General features: G+C 41.7%; 1 protein-coding gene across 1 annotated transcript; it reads left to right on the top strand.

Moving 5' to 3' along the window:
* The first annotated feature begins 5,823 nt into the window (after positions 1-5,823).
* Positions 5,824-13,865, top strand: FAM210B (family with sequence similarity 210 member B). The gene is made up of 3 exons (XM_063350342.1): positions 5,824-6,119; positions 10,220-10,392; positions 11,852-13,865. Exons 1-3 carry the CDS (start codon positions 5,949-5,951, stop codon positions 12,066-12,068), a joined length of 561 nt encoding a protein of 186 aa, XP_063206412.1. The 5' UTR covers positions 5,824-5,948; the 3' UTR covers positions 12,069-13,865.
* The last annotated feature ends 163 nt before the right edge of the window (positions 13,866-14,028 follow it).

Raw genomic sequence — 14,028 nt, 5'->3', positions numbered from 1 at the left:
AACTGCATATGAATTCCTCAAATAATAAACAGACACTGTGCTATACTTTGCACAGATACAAGTGTTAATTTCAAGGAAATAAAATTTCCTTATATTCCTTTCCTGAGATCATTTTAATTCATGTTCATCTTATCAACTACCCACATTATCTCATTTTCATAATTTAAGCTCCCTTGGAACATGATGTGAAAAACCCAATGTACTAAAGAACTAGGCCACTTAAAACTAGTTCATATGCCATGCCCTTAATTTACTATAATATAAAAAAATTTACCTTAGCTCCTTTTCTGAATGAGGTTCATGATCAGTTCCCAACTTCTCTCATTATATTTATGTACATGGCATTACTACATTTGTAATAATACTAAATGACACAGCTTCCATCACGCATAAGCAATTGCCTCCCACTCTCATACAGGAACCAGTTTCTACTTGCCCATTAGAAGGCATTATATTTTGGAACTATCACATTCACAATCTCTGAATTATTTGTAGATTAAATGATTTGAAAAACGTGTAATGAATCTGCTCTCATGCAATTTATAAAACTTGGGAGACTTCTAAGATTTCTTCATCATCAAAACATCATGGTAGTTCGATTAAGACATTATTAAAAGTAAGCTGTTACTGAATTACTAATCACATTTATCCTTACAAACGAACGTAACTCCTGAACTAGCTCATTGCAGGGTCCCACGAGCACCAATGGCAGTACTTAGTTTGCACTCTTGGCAAGCCACAGATTGAACAATTCTGCCACGTGGATTTCTAGTTACAGAAATTGCACTGTTATAGCATGCTTCAGTTCTGTCACTGTTCCTACAACACTGTAAAACCAAGAGAGATTTTGACTTCAAAAAGCCAAATTATGGAAGGGAAAATGTTATGCAAGGGGTTTATAACAGATATCTTGATTAAGGGTGTCCCCTATGCTACTTCATTATAAATGTTCTTATAAAAGCATGACAAACAGTTCTGACAAATTGTACAAGAACTGTCATGATGGAAAAGTCTTTGCACTGGAATCAAAATGCACCTTCTGATGGCATTTTCCTTACTGCCTATTTGGCAATCTCTCATCTTAATTCCCAGTTTATGATAAACAATTAACTGATGATAAACTTACTGTTGATAAACAATTAACAATGCAATAATAACATGAATAACACAAAACCAGAGCAGCGCTATCTGGCTGTTGGAAAATTACAAATGGAAAATAATAGTAAATCTACATAGCAAGAGGCTGAGGGATGAAGCAGTGGTTCAGACAGGACACAAATGCAGTAGACCAAGTGCATCATCAGCCTAAGTCTATTTTTAAATAAGCCATCTTGATTTGGGGTTCACATCTTGACACACCGTGCTCTTGTTTCAGGACTGCTGAACACACTTTTGAGATCTGTAAATACTTTAGCATTTTGTAGCATCCTTTTTTTCAGTTTATATTTAGTATAGGTACCAAAACATTTTAATACATGAGTGCTTGTGAGAAAATGAATGACAGAGAAAAGAAGATAAATTATTAAGGTATTGTTTGAAAAAGGGACATGTTATAAAGACTGATACTGTAATTATCAAAGAGCAATAGGACAATTTGAGTTCATTTTAGAGAAATTAAAATTACTAGTCGGTCCCGCTCACTAACAATAGCAGTCACCTCTATTTACATGAAAAATAAATGTACTTTATGAATGTAATAGAGAAATTCAGTTACCAAAAAGTGAATCTCTCCTTCGCCTTCAAGTGCTATTGCACCCACTCTGATGGATACAACGTCACGTCCTCCCATGGGATCTAGCATGTTAACAGCTAGTAAATACAAGTTCAAGGCAGTTCTTTGTTAGGCTTAAAGTCTTGTTCTCCCAAATGGCCACACAAATTAGGTTAGCAAATGTGATGCCCATCCACAGAAAGGGCCAGAAGAAGAATCCAGGGAACTACAGGCCTGTCAGTCCGACCTCAGTGCTGGGGAAGGTTATGGAGCAGATCGTCTTGAGTGCCATCATGCAGCACATACAGGACAACCAGGTGATCAGGCCCAGTTAGGATGCAAGGCAGGTCCTGCTTCACTAACCCGATGAGGGAAAGGCTGTGGATTTTGTCTGCCTAGACTTTATTAAAGCCTTTGAGACCATTCCCCACAGCATTCTCCTGGAGAAACTGGCTGCTCGTGGCTTGGACAGGCATATGCTTTGCTGGCTGAAAAACTGGCTGGATGGCCAGGCCCAAAGAGTTTTGGTGAATGGAGTTAAATACAGTTGGCGGCTGGTCATAAGTGGTGTTCCCCAGGGCCCAGCAGTGGGGCCAGTTCTATTCAATATCTTTATCAAGGACCTGGATGAGGGAATCAGGTGCACCCTCAGTAAGTTCGCAGATGACACCAAGTTGGGCAGGAGGGTTGATCTGCTTTGCAGATCTCCCAGAGGGATCTGAACAGGCTGGATCAATGGGCTGAGGCCAGTGGTATGAGTTTCAACAAGACCAAGTGCAGGGTCCTGCACTTGGGTCACAACAACCCCATGAACACTGCAGGCTTGGGGAAGAGTGGCTAGAGAGCTGCCTGGCAGAAAAGGACCTGGGGATGTTGGTCAACAGACAGCTGAAAATGAGCCAGCTGTGTGCACAGGTGGCCAAGAGGACCAGTAGCATCCTGGCTTGTATCCGAAATTGTGTGGCAAGCAGGATTAGGGAAGTGATTGTTGCCCTGTATTCGGCACTGGTGAGGCCCCACCTCGAATACCGTGTCCAGTTTTGGGCCCCTCACTACAAGAAAGACATTGAGGTGCTGGAGCATGTCCAGAGAAGGGCAACGAAGCTGATGAAGCATCAAGAGTTCAAGTCCTATGAGGAGTGGCTAAGGAAACTGGGGTTGTTTATCCTACAGAAAAGGAGGCTGAGGGGAAACATTTTCTATCTGAAAGGAGTCCTTTGGGGCTCTGAGTCGGCTTTTCCAGGGGATAGCTTCTCATTTGGCGCTCTGGGTTGGCTTTTTCAGCGACCCACTCTTCATTTGGGTGGTTGTCAGTCTCTTTTCCCAAGTAGAAAGCAATAGGACAAGAGGAAACAGCTTCAAGTTGTGCCAGGCAAGGTTTAGATTGGATATTAGGAAAAATATCTTTACCAAAAGGATTGTCAAGCATTGGAACAGGCTGCCCAGGTAAGTGCTTGAGTCACCATCCCTGGAGGCATTTAGAAGATGTGTAGACATGGTGCTTAGGGACATGGCTTAGTGGTGGAGTTAGCAGTATTAGGTTAACTGCTAGACTCAATGATCTTAAGGGTCTTTTCCAACCTAAACGATTCTATGATTATATGAATTGCAAGGGAATTTGCAGGCTCATCAGTCTTCCATTTAACTTCTTCCTTGTCAAATTGCCTTTCAGCAGCACCATCAGGATTACTTGTACTTCCAGGTTTATAGGTCAGATTCTAGGTGTCCTGGCAATGCCTGAAGACTTAAGGCAGTAAATAACGAGATGGAAGGTGGCCCCAAGTCCTACTACTTTAGGCAGAAAGGTAAATATAGTGACATGTAAGGAGTAACCATTAACGTATATATTACAGAAGGACCTGAACATCCAGAATAACACAAATGTGTGTCTGTGCAGAAGCTTTCTTGAGCTGTCTTTGAAAGTTGTACCTTCTCACTTTTGTCTCAGTTACAGTGAGCAGGATGCCACTAATGTCTTTTTCCCTGCACTTGTAAACAATCTTCACATTAAGGTATCTTAAGCCAGATTGTTTGCTTGTTTTTCAATGACCATGTATCATTTAATGTTTACGGTATTGTTCCTTCCTGCTTCTAAGCAAGATCTCCCACTGAGATTTTGGAGAGAACAAACAGTCAGACCGCACATATAAAACTGCCAACTCTAATGCTTTTATGCCTCATTAACTGACCTCCTGTTCCTCTCTGCACTTGCCCAGGATTTCTAAAAGTCTAGCAGCAGCATAACACATACGCCACCAGAGAGCACCTCTGTGTTCTCAACCATGCAATGGCTCTAATGGGTCTCCAGACACAGGGAAGTGCCCAGTGTATATGTGCAGAGCCCAGTGGTGGTCCATGCCAGGGGAACTTGACTGATATCTCCTTTACAGAGTGAGACCAGAATTAAGTCCTGCAATTTTTTATAATTCAGAAAAAAATGACAAAATTGTAGTGTGCTGTGATTAGAGCATTGCCACATTATCATCTGTCTACTCAGGTGGTGCTGGTGTATAAATAGTCACAGAAAACACATTAGCAAGTTGCTTTGGAACAGTAATAAACATAATAAATATGTGAACATAATAAATAAATGAAATCCTGTTCCTAGAAACTATTCTTCTACAAAGCATTCCAAGAGAGACTAGATTTATGAAGCAAGAACTAAAGGAAGTGTAAAACCCTAGAACTGGCAGTGCTGTTTATGTCCAGAACAGACTCTCTTTTAATGCATGCAAAGCTCTCTTTTCACCAAAGATACTCCTTGAAACCCATCTGTTCTGTGGTGCATTGCACTTAACAAGAGCCACCCACCATGCCGTTTCAGCATTGTACCATTCACTGTTGCCCTGTGCAGTCCCAGCTTGTGCTCCCAAACGGCAAGCTCTTCCGGAGGGAAAACCTCCTATTTATCTGACACAGTTCTCCTATTGTACTCAGCCCTGTGTGCTTACATCACTGTAAAAACAACAATGTGCTGAAGAGGAAAGGCTTAGTAATTAGGAAAAGAGAAGTATTTTATTGCCAGAGCTTAGCATTCAGATGCATTGTTTCAATACATTAATATAGTTATGCAATATTTACCCTCCCCTTGCAGTGAGCAGCTTTGTCTGTGATGGCAAAGAGCCACCATTTCAGAAAGCTGCAGAGATTGCAGTTACGAAAAGCCTTGGCATCGTGCAGGGTAGCAGTCAACCTGCAGATATTAAACCGTGTTCAGTGGCATTAACATTGAATGACTGGAACACCACAAAAGGTCTGCAAATCACCATGGTTATGCACTGATCCTGAAAATTACCCCATGTGGACGGTTCTTTCCCAGCAACCAAAGCCACACTGGTTGAAATAGAGCTCCCCAGGGCACTGGGATTCCCCTGCCAGGAATATCCCTCCCCCTCGACATCTACAATTCTTCCACAGTGATGTTATACTTCAATGGCATTTTTAATTACTACTTTTCCTGTTGCAGTCTTAATATAGAAAGAAAGCTATGAATGTGAGACCTTTGCAGCGCTTGTTGGAAAGCTTCTTCTAGTCTCGCAGATGCTATGACCCCTTTGGGACTGGAAAAACTCTGCCCTAGACCATGAAGCCTTGGCAAATTACTAGAGCTCTTCAAGATAAAGTCAATAATTAAACGAACTGCCTGCACTGTGAGCCCATGCACCAGAACTGCAGCAGGGATGGCACTAACCATTTTAACATAGGTGAAGGCTCAGGGAGCACTCTGAAAAACGACAGGCATCACCTCCCCTCCACGGTTTACAAGCCTAAATCCCGCCGGGGGACTGAAAAAGGCAATTTTCCCCCCTTAGCGAGCTACCCGGAAGGCCACACCGAAAAGCTGCTGCGCTCAAACTCCTACAGCTCCCTCCAGAAAGGCGCTGGAAAGGGGTTTAACCAGCCGAGACGAGGCGGGGGACGGCCTCACGCCGTCCCGAGTGGTAAAATACCCCTTTTAGAGACTTTTTTTCCTCAGGAAATAAAAAACACCCGGCGCTCACCCCCATCGCCTCAGCGGGCAGCGTCGCCTGTAACCGCCCTCCCTCAAATAACCGCCAGCCCGCCCGGCGGCGGGAGCCCTCCTCCTTAAAGGCGTAGCGCCCCTAAAAGGGACGCTGCGCCTTTAAGGAGGAGGGCTCCCGCCGCCGGGAGGGGCAGGTGGTCGGCTCGTCGGGTCTGATCACCCGCCCCGCTCGGCGCGCAGAGTTGGGGGCTGCGCTGTTGTTGCGCCGTTGCTATGTACCGCCTGGTGCGCCTGGGCCCGCTGCGGCTGCCGGCCATCCCGCGCAGCCCCCCGCTCGCCGGCTTCCCCCGAGCATTGGGCTACGGTCCCCGCCTCGCCCGGGTTGTTCTCAGTCCGCCGCTGCCCTTCGTAAGGCTGAGAGCCGCCGCCGGCACCTCCACCAAGGTAAGGCTGGGGGGAGGGGGGAGGCTGGGAGCCCCCGTGAGGATCTGGGTGAGGTGATCAGGTGTGCCCTCAGTAAATTCGCAGATGACACCACGTTAGGTGGGATTGTCCACCTGCTTGAGGGTAGGAAGGCTTTCCAGGTGGATCTGGACAGGCTGGATCGATGGGTCGAGGCTAATGGTATGAGGTTCAGCAAGGCTCGTTGCCTGCACTTGGGTCACAACAACCCCATGAATGCTGCAGGCCTAGGGGAGAGTGGCTGGAGAGCTGCCTGGTGGAAAAGGACGTGGGGATGGTGGTTGGCAGCCGGCTAAATATGAGCCGACGGTGTGTGCAGATGGCCAGGAAGGCCAACAGCATCCTGGCCTGTATCAGGAAGTGTGTCCAGCAGGACTGGGGCAGTGACTGTCCTCCTGTACTCCTCACTGGTGAGGCCGCACCTTGAATACTGTGTACAATTTTGGGCCCTTCACCACAAAAAAGACACTGAGGTGCTGGAGCTGGGTCCAGAGAAGGGCAACAAAGCTGGTGAGGGGTCTGGAGCACAAGTCTTATGAGGGGGAACTGGGGCTGATCAGCCTGGAGAAAGGGGGGCTGAGGGGAGACATTATCGCTCTCTACAACTTCCTGAAAGGAGGTTGTAGCGAGGTGGGGGTCAGTCTCTTCTCCTAAGTAACAGGTGATAGGACAAGAGAAAATGGCCTCAAGTTGTGCCAGGAGAGGTTTAGACTGGATATTAGGAAAAACTGCTTTGCCAAAAGGGTTATCAAACATTGGAACAGGCTGCCCAGGGAAGTGGTGGAATCACCATCCCTGGAGGTATTTAGAAGACAGGTAGATGTGGTGCTGAGGGACATGGTTTAGTGGTGGTTTTGGCAATGTTAAGTTGATGGTTGGACTCGATGGTCTGAAAGGTCCCTTCCAACCTAGACAATTCTATGCTTTGGTGGGGAAGCAGGTCGTACCTTTGATTAAAGGACAAGTTGTCCTGGCTTGGGAGTATTTTCCAGTTTTTGGGGGTGTTTTCAATATGAGGGGTTCAGCTGGCCCGCACTGCCTCAGTGGTGGGGGGGGTGGTGTGTGTTTCCTGGGGGCTGCAGAGTTCAAGCACTTCAGGTGAGCCATGAAGAATTAAAAAAAGGGGATTTCAGTAATTCACGCAGAAGCAGAGAGGCCCGCATGTTCCTGGTGGTGGTAGCTGAAAGGGTTTTCTGAAAGTGCCATGGGTTTCAGCCCCTGAAAATGACAACGGGTGGCGTGCTGGCAGGGTGCCCACAGAGAGAGGTCCTGTGCCTGACTCTGTGCCTTTTTGTTAGCTGAGAGAGAGAATACGAACATGCACCCGGTTAATTATGTGTTTCACCGTGCTTTCTACGTTCAGATGATTTTTTTGGACATGGGAAGGAAAAATTTGCATGAATTTGTACCATTCATTGTTTTGGTTTTAATTTTCAATTGACTCAGGGAGAAAAGCAGATGAAGGCCTTACATGTAACTGGTTTTTACATGGCAGTAGATTATTAAATCGTTTTTATGTTTGATTTTTATAGGAGACAGGGACCTGCTTTACACCTGCTTGTGCCCAGATCATGAATGTGAGCTTTCCATACAAATCCTCATTTCCAGTTTAATTTCTACAGCTTAATTTTCAGACTAATTTCTGCAGCCTCATTACAAAGCGTAACATGAAGTTTCAGATTTGTTTTCATGCTGCCGTTTGTCCATAAGCTGAATCTTTGTCTAAAGAATGGGAATAAAATTTGCTTTCTAGCATAAAGATTATGGCAGAATTATATGGAAAATAGGTAGCTTGCTTTGTTAAGTTGTACATTATTCAGGCCATGACCATACTGGGTAGTCCAAATAATATCTGTTGAAGTAGTACTTTTTTTTAACATCTTGCTTCGATACCATTTAGAAATTGCCTAGCAGGTGAGTCTGAGAGCATAAGTGAATTGAAATGTACTTGCATGATGAGAACAAGCTATTTTTCAGTCCTTACGATCCATCTTGCAAGCGTGGCTGTAAGACCCAGGGTTCTTCTGAGAATTATGTATCTCCGTAGATTGTCAGCTCCTGTTTTTGTGGCAGCTATCTGAAGAAAATCTTCATATTTGGCTCCTTACATAGATAATTATCATCTTTGTTTGGATGAAAAACTCATATAAGCTATTAAATCTTAAAATACCATTCAAACCGCACTTGGCTTTTAAGAAAATCACACTGTTGAATAAATTAGTATTCTTGATTGAATTGTTAGGACAGCTTTTTGCAGAAGGTATTATGAGACTATTTTGTTAGTTTATTCAACTAGTTCCATTCAATAACTCAGTATTTAAATTTTACAGACGGGGAGTTAAAAGAGCATTCTTCCCCCACCTGAAGGGTAAGAGAATGAGTTCTGAAGCATGGTGAAATAGCAGCCATGTAGTACAGCCATGTGTGGAACCTAATTACTTCCAGTGGCTGAAAGTAATTAGATTATCTAACTATGACTCCATTCTTTTGCTTAATGAGCTTGCTTCAAAATATATGTATTTGAATATTTTTCCTCATTTACCTTCTGGTATTAAAACTGCTTGGTTTAAGCAATAAAGGATTTCTTTTTCTACTGGATGTTTTTCTTTCTTAGTCAATTTCAGTTTCTATTCAAATATTGCTCTGGCTCATGAGCAAAAAAAAAAAATAATCTAACATTACCCATTATGTTTGAAAATTTTAAAAATGCAAGAATCAGAATAAGTTGAGCTACACAAATCCCTGCATATGTATTTGTGGATCAGTGTGATTTCCTGTCAAAATTAAATACAAAGTAACACAAATTACAATTAAAAAAGAGAAAACCAGCAGCGAACATAGGTTTTTTGTGGGGCTGGGTGGTGGTGTGGTCGGTGTGGTTAAAAGCACTGATTAAAGCGAGTTCATTCTACCATGAATGTTGTAAGAGGAGCCTGTTTTTTTATCCTAATGTACAATCTTGCCATGTCCAAGGATTAATCAAAAGTATTTTTCTTATGCCTCTTCTTTTGTATGTCTTGACACCAATCTACAGTAGGACAAAGCAGTGCCAGGCACTTGGTAGCTGTACCTGTCCTGTGGGAAACAGTGGCCTTTAGTCTGGCTGTCATATTCTCACGACTGCTGCTGAATTCAGATGAAAAGAAAGGACTCGTCTAATCTTTCCTCACTAATTAGAGAAAAATCCTGAGGTCTGTCAAAACGTTTTCTTTCTCCAGTTAGTTTTTCTTCCATAGCAAGTATGAGGAGGTATCCGAGGGCTGACTTGGTACTAGCAGCCTATATGCCCTTCTTTGCCTGCATTGCGCTATCAGATGGCTTTGGGGTATGTTTTGGTGTGAAGTTCTGCACTTTCAATTTACCCAAATAAAAAGCTGTGAATAAATTTTACAATGGCAAACACTTTCAGTGTAGTTAGGCTGTTTACTCTGGCACTGGCATGTCTGTGTAGCTGTTGTCTGCATCGTGGCAACAGTATTGCTTGTTGCTGTCAACAGTAGCAGTTTCCTGGTTCTTCCTTTTTTTGAGTGAATCTGCAGAGGGTGACTTATGGGACGTTAAATGTTGGACCTTTTCTATCAGTAAGTTGTTAGTAAGCCAGCATCAGCGTGGTATTATGTAGGCTTCCAGCACCATCAGCTGCTTTGCCCTTGAACAAAAAGCTACGTTACAAGAATTCACTGTTCAAAGCTGAGCAGTGGGAGTAAGCAAAGATCTCTGGTACCTCAGACTCATCTCTCAAGCAACTGTGTGGGTGTGCCTTGGCACACATTTGGATCAAATGGAAGACTGGGACTATAACAACTCCTTTTAATTATGAAACTTGCATTGTGTAAGAACTTACATCAAGCTCAGTGCATCCTTTTGGTATGAATAGTTAGGGAAAGGGAGCTTGCATGGGCTCTGCCACAGGCATCTGCTATCGTGATGCAAAAGAACAAAAGTGTGTTACTATCTTCCCAAAGCATTCTGAATGGCACTGTATGCAAGCCACTTCTTTCATTATTTCAGATTGGTTCAACTGACTGGAATATGATATTGTGCTTAATGCTAATAAATACTTTTAATTGTTTTCTTTTTAGGATGCAGGTATATCCCCTGAAAAGGCAGCCACGGATCCCAGTGATGAAAACAAGAAACTCAACAAATCCCAGCAACTGAAACAAGTTTTTAAGGAATATGGTGCTGTAGGGGTTTCATTCCATGTTGGAATTTCCTTAGTATCTCTAGGAATCTTCTACTTGGCTGTGTCAAGGTGAGGTTTGTACAGTTGTCTGTAGCCTCTAGGTAATGGTTTAGCCAAGAAAAATATCTTACCTATGTGTTTACTTCTGGAAGGAGACATGTACTTTACATCTATTTGATCCATACAGAGTAATCTGAATTTTGTGTATAGATGGATCCATAAATGGACTGAATCTCCCATCAGGCATGAGAGAACATAGACGTACATGGTCTTTTTGCATAGGTTCATGATCTGTGGTGGGCAGGTGCGAACAGCAGAATAGAGACTGCACCAGAGTAACTAGCCACATGAGAGAATTTATTTTTGTTCTGCAGAGATATCTTTTGTTCTCAAACGGTAGTATGGTCTGTAAAGATAAAGCTGTACAAAAGTGCTGGAGCTTAGAGATAAACTTATTTTTCTGGGTGTTGAACTCAGTTTCTGCAGTTGCAACTGCAGAAGGCAATGTCCACTAAACCAGGATTAGATTAAAAAAGAAAATACTAGATAACTGTGTAGGAGTCAGGTAGAAATTATGTGGCTTCTGGTAGGAATGCATCAGTTATAGATATGTCTGTTGAGCATGAGGTGTTTCAACTGAGGAAACAGAGAAACACATTGTTTCTCAAAACATACCCTGCCGCTTATGCTTGATTTCAGTGGGAACATGTGAATGCTTAATTTCTCTCGTTTACTACGTTGTGGCACAGGGTGACAGTGAAAATTTTTTCCTTCAGGTATGATTTAACTCTCAGTTACAAGATACTATACTGGCAAGTGAAGGGGGGAAAATTACAGTAACAACTTCTTTTGAAAAATTACTCCAAACGTAAGAACCGTGATGAAAGCTGTCTATAGAGAATTAAAACATTAATGGATTTGATGGATAATGCTTATTTGAGATCCATAATACTTCCTTGTTAGATTTTTAGATAAGATACTTGCCATTTGAACAGCTTTGTACTCCTCTGTTAGAACATTCTAACCCTAACAACAAGTACCTTGTTTGGTTTGGGTTGATCTATATTTATGTGATAAATGTCATCAAGACACAGAATAGACTTTTCTGTAAATTTTGGGAAGATGAATTTCCAACACAAATTCACAAATTTCTAACTTTTCTAAAACTCAGAAGCAGAGAAATAGATTATTTTATCAGAAGGTTGAGCAAGGGGCTGAGTATTCTCCATGCAAATACTGCAGCTTTACAGTTGTAAAACTAAGAACATATTTGACTTCATAGGGAACTTGTCAATTTAAGAAAAAAAGCGTGCATCTGAAATTATTGCATGTGTTGTTGCTACAGAAGTAACTTGAGCTGTCACTGTTCATTGTTTTTATTATTTAACAACATCTAGATTTAAAGATAAATTCCAGAATTGGAAGTATGCCATGTTAAATTACCTAAAAAATAATAGCACTTTTAATTTACATTCTTTAGCACACAACCTTAAAATAAACTAAGATATCTTGTTTTCTTTTTCCCCAGTGGTGTGGATATGACTGCAGTTCTCTTCAAACTTGGTTTCAGTGAATCATCGTTGCAATCTAAAATGGCTGCTGGTACCAGCACATTTGTGTTGGCATATGCTATTCACAAATTGTTTGCTCCAGTCCGAATCAGCATTACTATCGTTTCTGTGCCATTTATTGTCCGATACTGCCGGAAGATTGGTTTCTTCAAACCTCCTGCCCCAAATCCATGATGATCTCTTACTGGTTTTTACTCTGTTTTTTAAGTGCTCTATATCCCTGTAGCTTTTCAGATTGCTAAATTTCTTTGGAAGACTTACTTGGATTCATGTTAATGCTGATCTGCTCTTGTATTTCTTGCTTGTTCTTGCAGGTAAATGTTACACTGTGAAAAGTGCTGTCCTCATCTTCTTTCCCTTTTGCCACCTCTTTAGAAAAACCTGTTAAAATGGTATTTGTTTTCCACTGCAAGTAGTAACATAAATGCTTGACAATGATCAATCTCTTTAGAACATTCAGTTTTGGGTCTTTATAATCTAGCTTTTGGGGCCTTAATTTTTTTTCTTGTCAAAACAAGAGTGGCAGCATTAGTTTATTACTGTGTAGTTGGGAAACAGAGTAAGAGTCCCTTCCTAATAGTCTGGAATAAACAATATGCTACTATATGAATAGTTCTTTTGGTAAGGGTACATATTGGAATCTAAGGTGGCAGGTGCGTGTTTCTTTTGTTATAAAAGACATATATTATGACCCCAGTCTTGCAATACAACACACATGCTGAACTAACTTAAGTGGGAGTACCTGGATGCTTAATTATTGCAGTGATAGTGCAATAGTGTGGTGCTCCCATGTTTCAAGACTTCATAGTTTGAGAATGTGCTTTATTTATAGGCTAGGAACTGGCCTTCTGTAAAATCCTTTTTAAATTTTTTTTTTTGTCTATAGACTCAGAAGGAATCCTGAGTCTACTGAAAACAGTGTAACCAGAATTACCTCTTATGTGAACATATTCCAAAGATCATCAAGTCAGAGGCAAGGTATCTGTGGGTTTCTAAAGTATTGAGACCTGGCTTTGTACTGGAGACACATTTTTATCTGAAAACTAACCCTAGCAGCTTTCTGTTCCTGTGCATGAAACTCAAATCTGCAGCCATTACAACTTATAGCTTCACAAGAGCAATTCCTGTGCTTTTGTCTGACAGACTGTTGGATGTAGCAGTTAGAGGTGCTTTTTGTTTCCTTATTTGGACACTATTTCTATTAGAATGGAGTTGCACACGCATGTATTCCCCTACTACCTTTCAGTTCACCTAAAGACTGGATCCCAAAACCAGGTAGTCAGCATAACATTCTGTGGTAAACCTGCATTTCAGACTTAGGACTGTGCTTCTGTGAGAGAGCTCGATCCAGACCTACTGGTCTTTTGGACCTGTTCCTCCTTCCAGTTCTGCTGTTTTTACACTGTCTTCCTCTGTCTTTGTGCTTACACTTATGCCAAGGTGGCTCTGACACAGATCTGTTCGTACAGAAATCTGATTAAAGTAAAATAGCAGGAAATTACCCTGGTGATCACAGTAATTTATTTTTTTTTTTGCTGAAGTTTATTGAATTGAGAGGAAGGAATCATGCAGTTAGGATGAGAGCTGTCTGAGGGAGACAGTCATTTCTGATAAGTATGTTTTGTCGTAAAGTTAACAGAAAAGGACTACTCAAACTTTTTCAAACAAGTCCTTCTGTAAAGCAGGAATCATTTAAAGCAAATGCACCTAGAAGTTATTAAAAGTCACCAGCACTCACTAGAGACTTCTTGCAGTAAAGAAACAGCTTCATTTAAGTTACCTGGTTGTATAAACTACTGGCAGTTTGTTTAGATGAAGTTTTTTCCAGAGTATATTTTAAATTAATTTGAGAATATATTTTGAATTCTAGAATCCTTGCTTGTAAAAGGATCATTTTTTAAAGTGGTTTGTAAAATAGTGAAGATGACCATGAAGTCTTACACTGAAAATACAATAAATTGCTTTCTTTTAGTTTGCTTGAAGTGTTTTACTGGAAAATAGTTGGTTTGTATGTTTTCTTTGTGAGTGGCCTGACCCTTGCTCTATTTTAGGCAATGTCTTAAAACGCTAGATGTTAACATTAGTTCCTGTTACATATCCCCTTTGATAACAATGGTTTCCAGACCTTTCTTAG

The sequence above is a fragment of the Chroicocephalus ridibundus genome, chromosome 12, assembly GCF_963924245.1.
Source record: "Chroicocephalus ridibundus chromosome 12, bChrRid1.1, whole genome shotgun sequence".
Classification (NCBI taxonomy): Eukaryota; Metazoa; Chordata; class Aves; order Charadriiformes; family Laridae; genus Chroicocephalus; species Chroicocephalus ridibundus.
This window is presented reverse-complemented; position numbering and strand designations above follow the sequence as displayed.